Genomic DNA, 21,023 nt, shown 5'->3' on the forward strand with positions numbered 1-21,023 from the left:
TTTCAGGTTGCTTTGGTTCCCATCTGGTTTCAAAAATATTGAGAATGAGATCTGTCCTGTGTTTAAATTTTAGCTGTTTCCTCTATCTAACTTTAGGATTTAATCACTGAGAGACTATGGAGACCTCTCTACTTTCCCAATCTAGTGTTCCAGCTTCACAAACTGCACATTATTCATCAGAAGCTTGTGAGTGAAGGCTGATTGGTGGGGAGGACTGTTTGTTTTTTTGCGGGGGTGGGGAGCGGGTTCCTGTAGAGTCCAAGATTATCACTCATGCTCACGTGGTCATTTTAGACTCTGTTAGAGTTTCTTTTTCTTTAGAAGAATCTCTTTTCTTATGACAAGCTCAATCATTTACCTATTCCAAGCTCAGCAAATGCTACCAGGGAGAAAAAAATTCTTCAGTCTGGAATGTAATTCTTTTAGACTTCTTTGCATTATTTTATTTTATTTATTTATTTATTTGTTTGTTTGTTTGTTTGTTTGTTTATAATTTTACTTTCTCCATTTCATCCTACTTGTTGTAATGATAACTATGGTCTTCTACAGGCTTTATATCATAACCTAAAACATAACTCATCTAACTTATTTGTCATCCTTATGAAAATCATGCAAATTAGAAATTTTTATTTTACAGAGTAAGATGAAGCTTAGAGTGGACCACTTACCTAACATCATCCTGTTTGTAAGCAAAAGAATCAGAATTTCAGTGCAGGCTGACCTTTCCATACCTTCAATCATGTGCTCATCTTCCTTCCCCAACCTACTCCCTTTACTCTTTCTATTATAAGTGCAGTGCTGGAAGGTGAATCAGAAAAAAATAAAATGTTTTGTGGTTCTAGGCTTTCTCCCCTTTAGAATTTGTAATATCTGTCAGCATGTTCAAAGACCTACACTAAAGAACTTATTTAATACAATGTTTTCTAAACTTATTTGATCTTGGGACTTGCCCCCACTTCAGCAAATAATATCTATTAACACTTCACAGAATTGGAGTTATGTGAAATACATTTTGCACAAATCAGCACTACATTATTCTGCCTCCCATATTCTACTGGGTATGTCATCCTAAAAGGTCATTTACACATTATCTTAGAACAACTCACCAAAGCATCTGACAAAAGACTACAGTGTTAAAGTTTATTAATATTATTATTCCCTATAGAAGAAACATACATTAACTGAATATTTAGAATAAAGTTATTTTAAGCCATGCCTTTTTTTTTTAAAAGCGGGGAGGAATGGTAGATGTAAGAAAGAATAAATGAAGTTAGCATAATAAAACATATCATTTTATTTAGAAGATATTCTCATACTTAAATTATGAAGAAGGTTGCTCCGTCCCTACCAGCAATGAATCATTTTGGAATATATATAAAAATGTTACTTTAGAAGTATTTTATATTGAAAGAACAAGGAAGTTCAACAACTGAGAAACTTAGAGCTGTTCAGACAGAGGTAATATAAACAGAAGTTTTTTCTCCACAAAGTTGAGTCATTGAATATCACCATCTCATATTAATATTTTTACCTAGATTTAACTATAAAGGTTAAAATAGAACCTATAAAATATGTATGTTGCAGGAAATATGTTAGAATGTGTAAATTTAGATAAGATTCATGATATAAAATTTCTCTTGAACTGAAAATTGAATTGAATTCCACTGGATCTTATAGCATTTCTACCAAGTTCCAGAGTAAATGAACGTCCGTGTTTTTGGAGACAGAAGAGTCCTGTGTGTGATTTGAAATCATCGTGACCATGATTTGCTGAGTGGAAAAGTTTAGTGTATTAGACTCAGCTGTACCTCCCTGATGCTAAATCCCAAATGTTTGCTGAGAAACATGTGACTACTTTTGACCAAAAAAAAAATCAAACTTCATTTATCTTTCCAATGTTACATGAAGAAATGCTATTATAAAGAATACAAAAACACAACTTTTACCTCAGAAAAATATAGTGACCCCTGACATACCCATAATCGCAACTTAATCAATTATCACCTCTTGGCCAATCTTATTTTATCTATTGTTCCTCCCACTTTCATCATCTCAAGCTTTTCACACCTAAGAGATTATTTTAAGGCAAACCCTGGACATCTCACTTCAGAATGATTCTCCAAAGATCTTTTGTTTCTTGTATATTACTATTTTTTAAAAAATAAAACTTTTATTTTGGAAGCATTTTAGATTTACAGAAAATTTGAGAAGACAGTACAGAGTTTTCATAAACCTTATAACCAGTTTTCTCTATTGTTAATATTTTACATCAGTGCGGTACATTTGCCACAATTAGTGAACCAGTATTGACACACCATTAGTAACTAGAGTCCACAGTTTTATTCAGATTTCCTTTGTTTTTACTTAATGTCATTTTTGTTCTAGGATCTTATCCAGGACACCACATTATATTTAGTTATAGTGTCTCCTTAGACAACTCTGGCTGTAGCAGTTTCTCAGACTTTCCTTTTTTTTTTTTTTTTTTTTTTTAATGGGAAACACTAAGTAATGACATACTTCATCCTTCTAGGAAGGCTAAGTGATTTTCCTGATGTCACTTAGCTAGTGAGTGGTAAGGCTGGAGACATAATGTAGATCTCTGGACAATAGATTCAGTCCTTTCCATCAAACCCTGATGCCACCCTGCTTTTTGTGCTCTTCATCATTGAGTCAACAGATGCTATACTATCATTTATGTGGCAATCTGGAAAGATATAGAATTTGCCTATTTAAGAGAGAAGGAAGCTTGGTTAACTATCAACCGGTTTTGCTTCACAGAGAGAAGAGGTGGTCTATATCTCTCGGTAAGAAGAAAGTTCCCATTCTGGCAGGGGGTCCTTCAATTTCTCCTTGCTGATTCAGTCATGGGGGATGAATGGCCAGTGAAGCACTTATTTATTTTTAACCTCAGCTAAGAAAAAATGGTGACTGAAGTAAAAGAACTACACATCTGATCTTTACAAAATAAAGGTAATCCAGATGTTGTCTTAGCCTTCACATTATTTCCATCCTTTTCTCTGCTAGCCTGTGTACCACAGGAGCTGCAAGGCTGTGATTTATATCTCCCAGACCCTCTTTACAGTAGAGTTTTGAATTCAGTTTAAGTAATGATAACGAGATGAATTCTTGCAAGATTAAGAAGGTAAAGGAACATTCTTCAGGCATAAGTGGTAAGTGTGTGAACTTCAGCAGATGTGGGTTTTTGCAGTTGTGGAGCAGTCATGACTTTTAGCAGTGATTTCTTGCAGTTTCCAGACCACTGGGCAGCAGCAGGAACTTCCTGATTCTTTGGACAAAAACTACAGCTAAATACTGAAGCCCGTGGTCCCTCAACCCCTGCAATTTTTGCTCACAGTTCTTCCAATGGTTTTGAAAGCACCTGCTTCTAAGTACTAATCTTTTTCTGTTTGAAATACATAAAGTAGTTTTTGTTTTTTTCATTGAAATTTGATTTAAAAAGTTGTAATCAAAGTGTCTATGTCTGAAGTTCAAATGGTAGGACCAATTTATATCTCTGATAGTAAAGGAAATGGAAAAATACAAAGTATGTTGTGAATCAAATGAATCACATATTTTTATTTAAAAATAAAAAAGTACAGAAAAGTTAGAACAGTCAAAACTTTGCCTTGTCTTTTTTTAATCTTAAAGATAAAGCTAAGTCTACTTTAATCTTCACATTCCCTTCATATCATTTTCTAATACCTTCTCTGTTCCCCAAAGCAGCCACTATATTGAGTTTGTTTATATACTTCCAATCTCTCTCTCTATAAAATATATAAATAATTACTTATTTCTAATATATTTAATATATTGTATATATTATATACATATTACATATAAATAATAGCATCATATGCACATATTCTCCATCTCGCATTTTTTCTCAACATCAAATTTTAGAGGTTGATTCATGTTAATATGCATAGATCTAGTTCAATCGCTTCAATTCCTTTATAGTGTTTCCCGATGATTAATTATTCTACATTGTATTAATATGTTCCCTTATTGATGGGCATTTAGATTTTTTTCAATTTTTGTGCTATCATTAAAACAATGATATTATAAGCTCCTCTTGTTTTGAATGCTTTCTGAGTCTCAAAGTTTGGGAAAGGTAAGGCAAGATATATGTCTTTAAAAGTATCTTTTACTCGTTGGTATTTTCTTATAAGATACATGCTTAACACTGATATGGTTCATACACTCGAAAATCTGAGAAATGTCTGATTTCAAATGATCAAACAAAAGAGATAGTTTAAGTGAATAGACTTTTCTCAAATTCTCCATCCCTTCTGACTCTATGAAGTCATGGAGACAGAAAGGAATCATTAACAATAATTTATGAGTCTTTGGTTTTTAATATGCGCCGTTGCAGTATTTGCTTTATAGTACCTTATTGGGCCCACATCAAAATGTAGCACTATTAAATTCCCTCTTTTGGATTTCACTCATCTATACTTTTTGCTTAGGCTCAATGTCAATTTCTTGCTTCCTGACAAATACCCTGGCAGTACAGAAATCAATTTTGGAGTACAGAATCTAGTAAGTGCAAGAATTATCCTTAGTGACTATGTGGTATAGCCCTTAACAAGGGTATTTAGTCACTCACTTTAAGGCATGTTTCAAGCAGAGAGATATGCTTTGCAGAGTTGCAACTCCAAGAGAGTTGAGATGAATCATAGTAGTTGATTAGTCTATGGTGGTGATGAGTCACTGGAACCAAAACATTTTGCAAAGTGCTTGGCTGATGACCAAATGATCTGGCTTGAACTACTGAGATATGACATTTTGGAAAATGGGAAGAAAATTGTAATATCTTCTTATCTCCTCATGGAACATGTTTGTCAGCCACCTAGAGGAATATTTTCATTTTTGCATATACTGCTCCCTTGACTTGGAACACCCACTCTAATACCACTATTCTAACTTGCAAATTCCAATTATTCTTCTCTCAAGACCCATCTCAGAACTGAAATGTTTTCTGAGATACAGTTACTCCCACCACTGAGCCCCACAGCTGTTGGTTTCTACTGTTATTAGACAATCTATCAAATATACCTCTCCCTATGTTTATTTTCTTTATGTTCTTCTGGGGCAGAGACCCTGTCTTGGTTGTCCTTATATACTTAGCACATGACATGTATCAGGGCTCGATTTACTTTTGTTTTTTGTTCAATGGACATTTCTGTTTATGTAGGCACTATGAGTTGCTAATAATTATAACGGTAATGGTTAACACTGAGTGCTTCTTATTCTAAAAATTTTACAGTTTCAGGTCTTACATTCAAGTCTTTGATCCATTTGAATTAATTTTTGCGTATGTTGTAAGATAGTGGTCCAGTTCTCTTTTTGTTTTGCATGTTGTTGTTCAGTTTTCCCAACACACTATTGAAGAAACTGTTTTTTCTCCATTGTATATTCTTGGCTCCTCTGTTGTAAATTAATTGATCATATATGTGTGGGTTTATTTCTGGGCTCTCTATTATTTTCTATTGATCGATGTGTCTTGTTTTTTTATGCCAATATATACTGTTTTGATTAGGATAGCTTGCAGTATAGTTTGAAATCAGGGAGCTTGATGCTTCCATCTTTGTTCTTCCAAGTTCTTATGTGCTAGGTACATAGAATTACATTATGTTAACTCATTTAATTCTACATCACCATCCAGGAGATAAGTACTGTAATCCCTTTTATAGAGAAGGATGCTGAAGCACAGAGAGGTAAAGAAACTTGTTCTAAGTCATATAGCTTCTAAGTGGTAGAGTTAGGAATTACATTCAAGCATTCTGACATCAGAGGCTGCATGCTTAAGCACTGTGCTATATTGCCTCTTTTTTATGTTAGAAAGAGAATCTAAAGATCATTGTAATGAAACAAAATAAATAATTTCAAAAAGGAAAATAAGAATTGCAGTCTCCGAAAGAGAATGTCTCAGGATTAATTCCAAGGCTGTACTTGAATGAGTTAGAGCTATACATCTTTGCCTGAAGAGAAATCTCTTTTGTATAGCTAAGAAAACCAAATTGTAGAATAACTATGTGGTGCGATTCTTTGTAATTAGAAGAACATGCTAGAAGGCTCATACAGCCTGAAACTCTCCCTTTCGCATCTTTCTCCATGCTTACAAAACAAATATAAGTAGGCCAGGGTATACATATCGGTTTATGACACTGAGGGGACTAAGTAGAGAGATGAGCTTATTAATTTTTTATGTATTATTTTATTGGTTTCAGTGGCAACATGTCACTCTTCTAATATTTGGAGAGGAATTTAATAAGGAGAAAATTATTGAAGATGAATAAAGTAAAATTCTAGTGAGAAATTTCAGAGATGACGACTTGCCAAGTCATACCTGGTAGGCAAAGCCAACTTAATTCAAACCTGTTTCCATGAAACCCTCATATTGGTAGTTTCATTCTTAAAGACTGTAGGAAATGAAGAAATTGTGTCCTGAGGCTGGACCAGACCTAGTGGGGTGTACCAAACTCATTTATACATCTCCCTAACTCACGTTGCCCACTTACCCCTCAGGCCTTGGCAATTGGGTCATTGAGGAGCCCTGGCCACTTGCCCCCACCTTCTATCTTAGTCTGTCCTGGGTGAGACCCCTCATGCATCCCTGTCTGACCAAGTATTTCACAAAGGCTTTGGCTCCTGAGGTCATTGCTGGCTTTGGAGGAAGCACATGTGATAGGATAGGAGATCTGGCTTCCCCAGCAGCTACCTTAATGGGCTGGGAAACACTACCTTGAGTACAGAAGAGGTACAACCCATTTGGAGAAGAAACGGAAGAGAACCAGAACATAAATCCTTCTCTCACCTTCTCATTGATCTTGTGAGGTTCAGTGGTTCCACGTGGCCTTTTCAGAAATAATCTGTGTGGTCAAGCGACAGACTAGGTCTTCTTGTGGAACCATGGCCGGTTCCACAATGCACCAGGAAGCCTGTGCCTGAATTCCTCCAGGTACTACCTGATGTGACTTTTTCCCTTGCTGGATCTGCTCTATGTTGTTGTGCTGAAATGAACTGTGGCTGTGATTATGCTGCCTCGGGGGTAATGAGCCCTGTGAGCCTTTCTAGTGAGTCACCCAACATGTGGGTGGTCTCGGGACACCCAAAATACCATCATTTGTATTTTTCATGTCTCAAAGTTTGAGTCTTTTTCATATCAACTATGTCTCTTCTTAATAAGCTCTATCTTATATCTACCATCTTGAACATATGGAATATATTTATTATATTTATTATAATTTTTATTTTAATTATTTTAATGTCCATGTCTACTAATTCTGTCATCTGTGTCACTTCTGTGACTGTTTGTCTTGAATTATTATTATTTTTTTTAGCAGGGCTTGCATTTTCCTGTCTTTTGGTATCCTTCGTTGAATGTCAGATATGGTGAATTTTACCTTGTTGTTTATTGGCTATTGTAATATTCCTTGAGATATCCTTGAGACTTTTTCTGCGGTTAACTGAAATAATTTGATCCTTTTGAAACTTAATTTTGAGCCTTGTTAGGCAGGACCAGAGCAGCCTTTTGGCCCCACTACCGAGGCAGGACTCTTCTGGTTCCCTGTGTTTTATGAGGATTTTCTGGCTGGTAAGGACACAAAGCACTCAGTCCTGTATGAGTCCCAGGGATTGTCCTGCCTGTTTTTTGAGGTGATTCTTTCTTAGATTTGTCTCTTCACCATTTCTTCATGTGCATGTACTGATCCGTACTCAGCTTAAGACTCAAGAGGAACCCTAAAGAAATCTGAAATTTCTCTCAGTGTAACTCCTCCCTCTCCATTCAGCTCTCTCCTCTCTGGGGCTTTTCCCTGTAACTTGTAGCTGGCTTGGCCCCTTCAAATTCTCAACTCTGTCTCTTCAACTCAAGGAGACTGCTGGCCCTTGTTTGGGCTCCTTCCTGCTGAGGCCTGGAAACTAGGTAGTGAGCTAGGGACATCACAGGGCTCTCCTTGTTTGTCTCTCTTCTCTAAGGGATCGCTGCCCTCCCCTGCTGGTTGCCCAGTGTCTTAAAAAACATTGTTTTATATATTTTGTTCATTACTTTTTTAGTTTTTCTAGCCTGTGACTCTATCCTGCTCAAAAGCTGATATCTATGCTCCACACTATTCTTTCAATCATGAAGTTAAGGGCCTTGACTTCTCATCACTGGGTACAATGCCTGGCACACAGACAGTCAAACATTATCTGTTGAATGACTAAATGAATAACTGGTCTCCCTAATTTTAATATAAAGTTAAACATATAGAATTATTCTTCATTCCCTAGACTAAACACTTATTAGTAAAAGTTCAGAAAATTTTATTTAGGTCTATGAGGGCTTGCGGGAGAAATCCTTGGTTGGCCACTTAGTAACTGTCTGACCCTATGGCCTTTTCCCTCCTGAAGATAACATGTACCTTGCACGGCAGGCATGAGAATTAACTGAGAGGTGATGTATGTGAGGTGTACAGTAAATTCTCAGTGAAAATGAGAGGTCTTGCTATTGTTCTTGATGTCCTTAAATAGTGACCTTACACTGATATAAGGCTTTATAATTCATGTGCTTTCCAAATATTTTTCTTATATAATCCTGACAATATATTTTCTCCCAAATAATTACCTAGGTTTAATATAAAGCAAACAAAAGTCCCAAGAATCTTGTGAAAGAAGGAAAAAAACCCTAAAACCAGCTAATATTTGAGTATTTGGAGACTCGAGAGCAGAGCTTCGCTTCTATGGAGGGCTCTTGAACATCACACTCTATTTCTGGCTTTGAAAAGGAACATCTGGGCTTGATTGATAGACTTTGTTTCTCAAATGTTCAACCTGCTCTTCATCTAGTTATATATGCTGAAAGCTGTTTTTCGCAGATTCCCCTTTGTACTCATTGTCTGGGGTGTAAGGCCTAAAATTAATATTATGTGATGCCTTGACAGCTGGTAAAATTCAGAGGGCCCTGAATGGCCTAACTGCAAGTTTTCCTCCCCGTGCTACTCTCACGGATAAGACCCCCCTCCCCGCCCCAGCCAAAAGACCTTCTTATCAAGGGGACCAGGCATAGTTTCTGCTTCCCTGACTAATGAGTTTTAGTTCTCTGCTAGCCTGTGGAATCATTCAAACAAGCCAATCGCAGCCTCCTGTGGGATCCAGGAGGCACCCCACCCTCTTGATTCCACAAAGTCAGCTGCCCCCTAGTCCTCAACTATTCACTCTGCCCCTGAGTGCAACCCCTGTGTGGCCCTACCTGAGGTGCTGTGTCTTCTTCCCCTCCGCTGAGGGCATATGTGACCAATAAATGGCTGTTGATTTCATCTGTCCGATGTTGAGTGTCAAGTGTTTGGCCAACCTCAGAACCCTAGGACGGACTCTCTCTTTTGAAAATGTGGTGACAACAGGGTGACTAAAACATCATCCATGTCACTCATTTGCACTGCCTTTCCTCACCTCTCAGTGCTCCTGGGGAGATGTGGAGGCAGAGCTTCTAGATTTACTCATTCGAACAAAAAGATCAGGTTAAAGGGTCTTGGAAGGGAGGAAAGGGCGGGGAGAAAGAAGGCGCTTAAAAGTGGTCTTGCTAATAATCCTTTGAAAACTCTGGGAGTTTAGAGACAGATACTAGTTCCCACAAGAGTTTGCGAGGGGGAAATAAAAAGCCCAACCCAGCCTCTCCTGCTCTGGCTCTGGGCACTGGCTTTCCTCGCATACTGGGAAAGAACACGGAGCGTGGCGGGGCAGGGTGTTCCTCCTCTGCGCTCCCTTAGTTCCTTCATCCTCACTGCTGGTGGGGAGGAAGCCTTTTAGTCTGATTATATATTCACGTAATGCTGTGAGAGGCGATCAGTATTAGGAAGAGGAAGGTTTGCTTGTTTAACGACTTCTTCGGTCTAGAATCCCAGTGGGGATGTTGGAAGCCATTGTTACATCCTCAAACTGAACCAGCAGAGGTGGTCGGTCCGGTGGCTTTGGAGAGGAGGTAAGAAAAAAGCCAGAGCCTTGGAGTGGGCAGAGGGACAGAAAAGGAAAAAGTATCAGTAAAGTGTCTGTTCTGTTAGAACTGACGTATTTCAAGATATAAAATATAATTTTCACTAACCTTTTTAAACAAGAATATTGTTAAATAAAAGAAAAAAGAAACACACGATGTGGTTCTGACTGCAGTTTATTTCCCTAGAAAATTCTTAGTTCCAGAAACATTAAATAAGTCAAGGAGCAAAAAAATAATTTCATTTAAAGGGAGAATTTAATGAATCTGGACATTTTTCATAGGCAGTTGGTTTTAAAATCTTCTGGATAGCTGGTAACTAGTGTAGTTGTTTTAGATGATAAAGGTCTCTTTCCACATTGAATGAGTCAGAATGGCCTCTTCTAAGAGAGTGAGACACAGAATCCTAGGAATACTCATTGAACAGTCTGAGAACAACACAAATAACTCACTAGGCTCTATCCTAAAGGCTTGCTTACCCGCATATCTCAGTCTCTGCAACTGCCCTACAGGTAGGTGCTGTCACTCGTTGCTTGTGTGACTTCCAGCAAGTTACCTAACCTCTCTGAGGCCCATCTGTAAAATGGGTGGAGTCACAATACCCATCTTATAGAATTTCTGCGAAAATTAAGAGATGGAATCAATGTGAAGTACTTAGCCTGATTCCTAGTACACATTAACTGTGAAAGGGAGCAATACATGCCACCCCAAAATATGCCTCTTCAGCACAAGAATTATTTTGACAAACTGCAGATACAGGAGAAGCTCTGAAAACAGAGAAGAGAAATTTACATTAGAAAAGGGGCTTGTACCTGGAAGAGAGCTATGACCAGAGACAACTTTTTCACCTGAGAGACTTATCTACAAGGCAGGGCAACCTCTGTTTAACAAACATTTCCTCTTCTCTTTGAAGTCCCAGTCCCCTATCCCTTTCCTTAGCTCATGGTATGTAAGTCACAAATGTGTGGCCCCCTTTTGAATTTCACATCTTTATGGCACTCCTGTACATACATACTTAATTTTTTTTCTTCAGTTAATCTGTCTTTTCTTACAGGGGGTTTTCAGCCACAGAACCTAGAACGATAGAGGGAAAATTATTTTTTCTCCATAGCTGCTAAAAGTATTCATCCTTAAAAGGCTATGCTATTTTTACTCCTGACTATCCAAAGGAAGTGTTTACAGACTATGGATGTTAAAAATACTTGAAATTTCGAAAGCACTCATAACATCGAATATTCCTTCCCTGGGTCATCATTTGAGTGCGAGCTTGGCTCAGTACAGGAGGCAGGTCTGTTACAGCCAGACCATCTCTCAGGCCACTGGCTATTTGCATCTTCTGGCCCAAGGTATACAGTGCATGTGATACAGCACAGTGGCTAAGACATGGACTGTGGAGCCAGGTTGCCTATATTCTAATCCCAGTACTGCCATTTAGTAGCTGTGTAACTTTGGGCATTTAGTTAACCTCCCTCTGCTTGTTTCCTCATCTGTAAAATGGAAAGAATAGCAGTGCCTGCCTCAGAAGATTGTCATAAGGATTAATGGAGACAGTGCAGTTACCTGGGATATAGTGAGCACTCGTCTGTGGTCGCTAGGACATTTTGATGAATGACATTTGAATAGAGGACTACTCAAAGTAGGTCCTAGTACAAAATACTAATAAGGTGTAAATTGGGAGTTCTCATCCTATTATGCGGAGAAGTCTTTGAAATAGATGGTTTTGGGTGCTTAAACAGCCAACATGTATTAAGAACTATTTATTTGCAAGGAACTGTGCTAATCACTTTACCTTTTTTAACTTATTTAATTTTAGTAATGATGCCATATGATAGGCACTATTATTCTTCTCATTTTATGGATGAGAAAACTGAGGCACAGACAAGTTAAGCACCCATTGCTTCAAGCGGTAGGCAGGACTTACTATCTTGAAGGGCCACGTAGAAGCAGTTTGGGGCACAGAGCAGACTCAACCATAACGTTCACATGCTGAATGCTGGGCTATAGATCAGAAGGCAGCAGCCTGGGCTGGGAAGGGAGAGTGAGTTGCTAAACCTTTGCAAATTCAGTTACTAGTTCTACTAGTTTGCAGAGTGGGGCAGAAGTGTGGTGGTGATGAGAGCCTGCAGGGCACGTTCTGTAACCTCTCACCTAGAAGCCACTGCCACAAGAGGCCACCTCACTACCCCTATTAGCAGGGGAGACTGCAGAAGTCTTTCCCAAACCTCAGGTGCCTGGTGTTCATGTGAACTGATATAAGCAAAGGAGAAAGGGATGGAGCCAGTTTCTTGGGGTAACATGCCTTTTTGTACAGATGGCTCTTTTCTGCTCAGAAATATCCATCCTACCATCAGTTTGAAAACTCAGTTTCCAGAATTCCCTGTTTACAAGGAGAAGGACACAGGGAGCGTGTTAAACTGTCTTCAGGTAACACTAATCCCTTCGAGTTGCTGCCTGACCAAAAAGATTGAATTTAATGTCATCCAGCTGAAAACAAGAAAGAGAAAAGGAACTGGAAGCCAAATGATGTGTGTGGTTGGGGTTGGGATGGGAGTAAGGATGGGGCTGGGAGAGAATGGGAGTCTGAGAGGGAAATTGGTTGGGCACCAGAGACAGTTATTCCTGTTCCTAATTTCTCTTAAGCCTTCTTTGGAAATGCCATTCAAAAAGACCTCATGTGACTCTTTGGCACGGATGGTGTAGAATGCTGGCCTTTGGGAGAGAGCACACAGGAGCATTGTCTCTTTCATCTTTAAAAACACTTTACCTTCTATTCAGTAGCTGTCTTACTGCAATTTAAGTTCCCATCAGTCAAGTAGACATTAAGTGGCTTTTTATATGAATAAAGAGTTCTGACTATGCAATGGTCTCTGAAAAGCAATCTATTCTTGTAAGCTCTTTTAAATTTTCTTTTGGCCTCAGCAACTACGTACAGATATATCCAGAGGTGGAATTTTTTTCTGTGCAGATGGAACTCCACAACCACAAAATTAATATGCTAAAAATTCACTGCTGGAGCAGCCTTTAAAGGTCATCTCCAGGTAACATGATCGAGAAAGTGCTTTTGCTGTTAATTATTGTCCTTATTTAGAGTATAAACATTAAGAAATTTTAAAAAATTTAAAGTGTTCACGATAGCTAATTTGAAGAATATGGATAAATGAATTGAAGAAAATGAAAATCATTTATAATTACAATACTGAGACAACTTCCATTGAAAATTTTTGTTCATTATCACTTATATGTGGGATATAAACCTAAAAGCAACAAATGAACAGGACAAACAGAGACTCAGGGACATGGACAATGGACTAGTGGTTACCAGAGGGTAGGGGGTGGGGGAGGAGAGGAGAGGTAGATGGGGTAAAGGGGATCAAATATAAGGGGAGAGGGTGAAGTGGGTAAAGGGGATCAAATATATGGTAGCTAAAGAAAACTGGACTTTGGGTGGTAATCACACAATAGAATATATAGATGTCAAATTATAATGTACACCTGAAAATTATATAATTGTATTAACCAATGTTACCCTAATATACTTTAAAAAAAAAAAGAAGAACAAGATAAAGAGACAACCATACAAATGAGAAAATATATTTGTAAGCAACACCTCCAATAATGGCCTAATATCCAAAATATACAAAGAACTCATACAACTCAAAAACAACAACAAAAAAACCCCAAATGATCCAGTCAAAAAATAGGCAGAGGACTTGAACAGACACTTCTCCCTAGAGGACATACAAATGGCTAACAAATCTATGAAAAGATGCTCAACATCGCTAGCTATTAGGGAAATGCAAATCAAAACCACAATGAGATACCATCTCATACCTTTTAGAATAGCTATAATTAACAGAACAAGTAATAACAAATATTGGAGAGGATGGAGAGAAAAAGGAACCCTTATATACTGCTGGTAGGACTGCAAATCGGTACAGACGCTATGGAAAACAGTATGCAGGTTCCTCAAAAAACTAAGAATTGACCTACCATATGATCCAGCAATCCCTCTACTGGGTATTTATCCCAAAGACTTGAAAACCCATATCCAAAAAGATATTTGCACACCGATATTCATAGCAGCATTATTCACGTGGTCAGGACATGGAAGCAACCAAAGTGTCCTACGATAGATGATTGGCTAAAGAAGCTGTGGTACATATATACAATGGAATATTACTCAGCCATAAGAAGAGATGAAATACTGTCATTTGCGACAACATGGATGGAACTCGAGATAATCATGCTAAGCAAAATAAGCCAGACAGAAAAAGTTGAAAATCACATGATATCACTTATATGTGGGATATAAACCTAAAAGCAACAAATGAACAGGACAAACAGAGACTCATGGACAGGGACTATTGACTAATGGTTACTAGTGGGGTAGGGGAGGGAGGAGGAAGGTAGACAGGGTAAAGGGGGTCAAATATAGGGTTTAGGGGGAGAGTGAAGTGGGTATAGAGGATCAAATATATGGTAGCTGAAGGAAACTGGACTTTGGATGGTAAACACACAATAGAATATACAGGTATCAAATGATAATGTATACCTAAAAATTATATAATTGTATTAACCAATGTTACCCCAATAAACTTAATTAAAATTTTTTTTTAAGAAAGAAAATTTTTGTTCAGAATATATCTATATCTCTTTGTCACTATATATCTAGCAATTGACCTATGCCCGCAATAATGTTTTGGAATGTTTACCAATTTTTATCATAAATTTTATTGAAGTATAATATACAGACAGAAAAGTATACAAATTATAAGTGTACTTATGTACAAATTAATGTTTTTATAAGCTGAACACACCTGCGTGCCTAACACCAACTCAAGAAATAGAAAGTTACTAAAGCTAGTTTGTATTCCCTCTGCATTTAACTTGTACCCTGAGGCCTTTTCTCTAACTCAAGTACCTAGGGTTTTACACTTTCATGTCCTGTGAAAGGAGGTCTCAGCAGAACACAGAGAAAAAGAACTTTACTTTCTGACAGAGATCCAAAAATATCATGAGAGATTTGGAAGAACATTTGTCAATTGAGCTGATTTTTCTAACCCTAAGACTAGATAAAGGATTCTTGCATGGGTGAAGAGGAGAGAAGCAAGCAAGCAAATAGAGCATAAACATTGGTTGGTCTCTTGGGGCACTGGCCTTGCCCTAGTTCAGAAACTCTATCAGAGGAGCTATTGATAGAAATTTTGATCCCCACAGAAATGTTTCCAGATCCAATAGCACCCTGCTTTCAATACTATGAAGGCATGAACCCTTGTTCACCTCAACTAAAATAGCCCCCACACACCATTTCTCAGTGTAGCTTTCCATGTCCCAATGTGCATGTCTTAGTCACGCAGGTGATTCTGATGCAGATGGTCCTCAGTCCTCAATATCAGAAACACAGTGTAGGCTTTTGTCCAGGCTGTGACCATGGTTACCACACTTGTCTGTACATCAGAATTACCTAGGGACCTTGTTAAATATATAGATTCCCAGGACCCGCTACTGAATTTGATCAGGCCTGGCAATCTGAATGCTGAACGACTCCCTAACTGGTTATTATGCAACCGGTCTGGCATTCATTGGAGGATTGGATTTGGGAAGTGCTCTTCCAGTGACCTGTAAACTATGCCATTTTACAAGGACGGATTCAGTGTAATGGGTCCAAGTGAGCCAGTGGAGCCCATTTACAAGCCTGTTGATAGAAGGGGAGCAGCTCAGGTGGCAAGGCTCCTCTCCTACCCCTCATTCAACCAGACCTGTCCCTTCCACCTAAACACAGTTGCATCAAGATGCAAGGTCAAGAAAGGTTTGTACTCCACTCTCTATGCCAAAGTATCAACCAGTATCAATCACATATTTTGCTCTGTCATCTATTTTATCAGCAGAGGACTTTATGTGAGGATAAGGGTACCCCTGGAAAGAGTTTTGCAGGCCAAAGTCCTCTCCTCATTCTCTGAAGAAGGGACAGTGCAGCTGTGACATGGTTGGTCTGTTCTTTTCAGCACATGTCAGTGTCTACAGGCCTTCTGAGGCTGCTGAGAGGTGCTACCATGGATGAGATTATGTCCTTCTGTCTAGAGGGTTCGCTGGGCCTGACTAGAGAGGCTTTTAGAGCTCTGTTCTCAATTATTAAAAGCATAGCAAGGGGGCAGAGAACATTTACAATTACAATAAAGGCCTTTAAAAGCCAAGGCTCTAACAGATTAGTTTTTTTCTAACTTCTCTAGATGAATTGATCTAAAGTGACAGCTCCAAGTGTAAAAACCTGCTAGGATAATGTAGATGCCTTTGATCGGTCATATCTAGAATGTGTAATGCTAAATCCAGCCCCTGTCACCACCAATGGCTGTGCAGCTATTGTTTAGGGCTGTCGCTAATGGATAAAAGTAAGTTGAGGCTCTCTCTCTGCTAATAGGAGCAAATGGAAAAAAGTGGGAAAAGACAAAATGGGATGGAAGGAACCCTAGAATTTGAGATCCCCCAAATAATCCTCTAAATGAACCCTGGAGAAATTACAGAGGATACAAAAAACAAATGAACAAAAAAGCAAAACAAAACAAGAACAAACAAAAAAATCTCATAAGGACCAGGTGATTTTCATCCAAAATATGTGACTATCAAGGAAAAACAAAAGACAGAGAAGAGGTGATCATTGTGTCATCTGGCTGCAGGGCAAAATGGTAAGTGGTCTAACTTCTCAACTGGATTCAAGAAGCAAGGATGATACGATCAGAATCAGGTGATGGTTTAACAAAATGCTTTGAACTATATCTTACATCCAATAAAGAACAAAAGCATAAACAAACAGGTAAGTGAAATTTTACAAAGTGAACTTATCACTTTTACACAGCAAGCACAGGATGAAGAAATAGAATGTTAACAGTTCCCTGAAGGCCCCTTCTTGCCTCCTAACCACTGGTTTCCAAGAGGGAAACCACTGTCTTAACTACTGACATGGGGATTAGTTTTGGCTACTTTTGAACTGGATGTGAATGGACTCACACATTATGTACTCTTCTGTATTTATTTGGCTTCTTTTGTGTTTGTGAGTTCACTGATATATTTGTGTGTGGCTGTTCATCTTTATTACTACATAGTGTTCCATCCTATGGATGTATCACAGATTCTCTATTCTATTGTCAGACAATTTAGGGTATTTTCATTTCTTTGCTGTTATGAATTGAACAATGGTGCTATGAACTTGTTTGTGTGCTTTTAAAACAATCTTTATCTTTTATAGTATTATAAAAAGAATTCAACTATTTTTATTTAGAAAGAACGTGTTGAATATATGGCAAAATATGTTCTTAGAACTAAAAGTTACACTTCAGCAGTACAATGGTGTTGACAGAAAGTTTATTTTAACAGATAAGGGTGCCTGGGGTCATCTTTGATCTCAGGGAAAGAAGGCAACAGAGGGAAAAACTGAAGACATAGAGGAAAATAAAAATAGAGCATTTTGTTTTAATGGAAATTGGTGAGGATAAAATCAAGATCACAGATTGTGGAGGAAAGTAGCAGGGGCAACTTTTTCTCCTAAGAGGAGAAGAGCAATGGTAAAGATAGAGAATTATGAGCTGGAAGAAAGAAAAGTTGAAAGATAAGTTACTGATTAAAAGTAAGAGGTCAAGAATGAGATTAGGGGTAGGAGAAAAGTAGATAAAGTTTGGAAAAGCTGTCTTGGGGAATGTAACCAGCAGCGAGGCCCAACTAGAGTGAAAGAACATGGATTTGTTGTGGAACCAATGAATATAGTCATGAGAATTTTCCCTGGTCATTTTGAGGAGACTCAGATTAGAGAAAAGAGTTTCTGCCTAGCCTTTTACATAATTCCTTCTATATGCGAATGAATGGCTGCCTTGCATGGTTGTATAGTTTGTGCAGTGCACAACTTGAAAGGATGCACTGCCATTGTAGACGTAGTGCATACATTTTATCATGACTTTCTGGCAGATAACAGTAAAGCATCTTGTTCTCACAAAATCAGTCTGCTATAACTTTCCAACAGATGGAGATAAAGTGTTTTGAAGAGGGGAGACTTTCTCAAATTGGCAGAAAGGTGCTGTGCGGTCTAGCACAGCTCCACGTGTAGTTGGGTAGTAGTAGAAATAAGGTAATGGGTGGTAGGATGCAAGGGGGCTCTTGGACTCTATGCTGCATCTAAAAGATCAGGCCTCTTTCTGTGGAACAGACATGCTTTTCTGCCTTAGCCAATGCAGAATTTTCCTACTTTGTGCTGCCCTTTTCCAAATACCAAGGATTCTTGAAAACCCAACCCCATTTTCCCTTCCTCCTCAAATCCTTTCCTGATTTCATTGCCTTTGTAACTTTCTCTGCTTAAGTCTATTTGTCAGCACCTTCCCTGCTTCTCATAAGACACTACCTTATATTATTATATTTTCAGATATATGTCTTTGTAGTCCCTAAATGATTTGAAATGCACAAATAACAACTGAGTTACTGTTGAGCCACGGAGGTGCCACTGCTCCACGTGGGTTGACAATGGGCTAGAGAGTCCCTACATCACAACCTGTCAACCTTGATGCCCAAAGATCTGAGGCTGGTGACATTCTTTGAAATCAAGAATTCTTAGGTATGAAGGTAATTTATTCCATAAGGCTCTATAAAACTTGTTCAACCCCTAGCCTCTCTGATACAACATTCTACGCTCCCATGTTCACCAGTTCCAGGCCTGCCTCCCTCCTGTTCCTTACACACACCAGGCACACTCCTAACCCAGAGTCTCTGTGCTTGCCATTCCTACTGCTGAAACTCTCTGTCACCCATGTCTCCATGTGGCTTGTTCTCCCATCTTCCTCAGTATGGGCTGACATGTCACCTTCTCAATAATATCTTTTCTGTCCAACCTATTTAAAATTGTAGTAAACTCACTCAGTATTCTCTTTTCATCCTTCCTTATTTCGTTTTCCAGCATAACACCATCTTCTAACATTCTATATTAGTGTTCTTACTTATTTTGTTCATCGTTAGTTTCCTACCACTAAAATATAACCTCCATGAAGGCAGAGATTTTTGTTTATATCCTGCCCCCTGCTTTGGTCCAGCATTGAGAATAGTCTCTCAATGACAAGGACAGAGCAGGCACTCAATCATTCTATGTTGAATATATTGTTTGCAAATAGCTTTATATGTTACTTTTCTAGAGCATGTGTACAATGACCAAAATGCTCTCTAAACCAAAAATTAATATCGAAACTTAAAGTCATTTTCAGATTTCTGTGCAAACTGAGACATAGAGTTTGAGGACTAACGCTATATTGTTTTGAAAGAAATTTGATGATTCAAAGACAATAGAACAGTGATTTAAAATCAGGATAGTCCTGTAAAATTTAGAACTCATCATGGCTAAACTCTGCCTGGATAAATAGCTAACTATCAAAGAAATTCTTTAAACCCTAAAAGGGTATCTTGTATCACAACTCTGACAGTAGAGTGATTCTTGAGCAGTCAGATTTCTCAAAACTTTTTTCAAACCAAAACTTAAGTAATCACCTAGTTTACTTGATAAATTAGGTCAGTGGAGACATACTTAAGTCACCAACCTATATCAATATATTGTGTCTCTTCTTCTGATCTATCTGTCTGTCTGTCTCTATCATCTATTTATCATCTATCATCTATCTATCTATCTATCTATCTATCTATCTATCTATCTATCTATTATCTATCTATTTATCTATCTATCTATCATCTATCTATCTATTTATCTATCTATCATCTATCTATCTTCTATGTAAAGAAGAATTGAAAGCAAATTTCTCTGGGTTTCCATTTAAAGGCTATAAGTCAAACAAAATTTTTTTTGAAATACAAATCTCATTAGTATTTTCCCTTAGTAATAGAAGATAGCTGGTTGTAGGTGATTAGATAGAAGTGAAATCATCTGGAAAACAGTTCAGAATAAGTATGAGAATAAAAATGGAGGCAAAACCAAACAACAAAAAAGAATTTCTTGTACTCTAAACTTCAGGCTATAATATGTCTCTTTGTCAGCAGTAAACTTTTGACAGTTATGAGCAAAGCGATAAATGGGCCAAGTTTGATTAGAATCAACAGAAGATAACGTTTTGAGACTTAATAACTTAACACTTCTTATGTATTCCAGAACCATATTAGCCTCAATAGTCTCCATCATCTTTAATTTTATATTTCCTAGTAATTATTTTACAATTGTCAGAGATCATTAATCTGGAAGTTCTAAGGCAATCTACTTTCATGGAAAAAAAAATTAAAACCCAGGATGTAACACAAATCTAACTGCCACAATAAGGAGCTATTACTACTTAGCTGTTGACTCATTATACTTTTTGGCAATGATTTGGGGGTGTTTCTATTACTTATGAACAAAATCAGTTATATTTTGGATAGATCCTTTGCTAATGTTCTGAAGTGAGTATTAATAACATAATTCAAGAGGTAGAGAAAAGTGGCTCCTCCTAGAATGAAGAAATAGGAAGTGGAATCTATCACATTTTCAATTTTTTTTTTCCCCATAAGACATCCCTCTCATGTTTCCAGAGCAAGCATAGCATGTTCACCGAACTCCCATCCTCCTAATGTCTTAGTTGGGTTATGGTCTTTATTTTCAGCCCCCTCACTGGAGGAGGCTGAATTTTTTTTAAAGTCTACAGGCTAGGAAACAGCTGTTCACAATTAAGTTAATTATTATTTGTCAGCAGCATTCTGAGGCCCAGAAATTCTGCTTTCACAGAAGAGAATGCTGCCAGACCACAGTGTACTTCAGAATGTGTGTTCGCTTATATCACCCATCTTTAAAGTTTTCAAAGCAGTGAAATATCTTTGTAAAGCTATAGCCACACTATTTACTAATCTTTTCCTCTTAACTTTAGAGTGTTTGTTCATCATTTGAGAATTTTTATCCCTTAGATTTTGACACACCACTTAAAAATGAAAGATGAAAGGCAAATAATAAAGTAGATATAGGAAATATCAATGTCGTCTTCTAAGAATAAATATTGAGTGAAGCTAAAGTTCCTTGGGTAGTAACCATGTGAAATTTATGAATTAG

At 37.8% G+C, this 21,023-nt stretch overlaps 1 protein-coding gene across 1 annotated transcript in view; it reads right to left on the minus strand.

Moving 5' to 3' along the window:
* Window positions 1-12,400: 12,400 nt before the first annotated feature.
* The window catches only part of LMNTD1 (lamin tail domain containing 1), a 56,570-nt gene continuing 47,947 nt past the window's right edge, over window positions 12,401-21,023 (minus strand). The window contains 1 exon segment of the mRNA XM_023532408.1: window positions 12,401-12,454. Within this exon segment, the coding sequence (XP_023388176.1) occupies window positions 12,401-12,454 (54 nt within the window).

Source organism: Pteropus vampyrus, unplaced genomic scaffold, assembly GCF_000151845.1.
Source record: "Pteropus vampyrus isolate Shadow unplaced genomic scaffold, Pvam_2.0 Scaffold82, whole genome shotgun sequence".
NCBI lineage: Eukaryota > Metazoa > Chordata > Mammalia > Chiroptera > Pteropodidae > Pteropus > Pteropus vampyrus.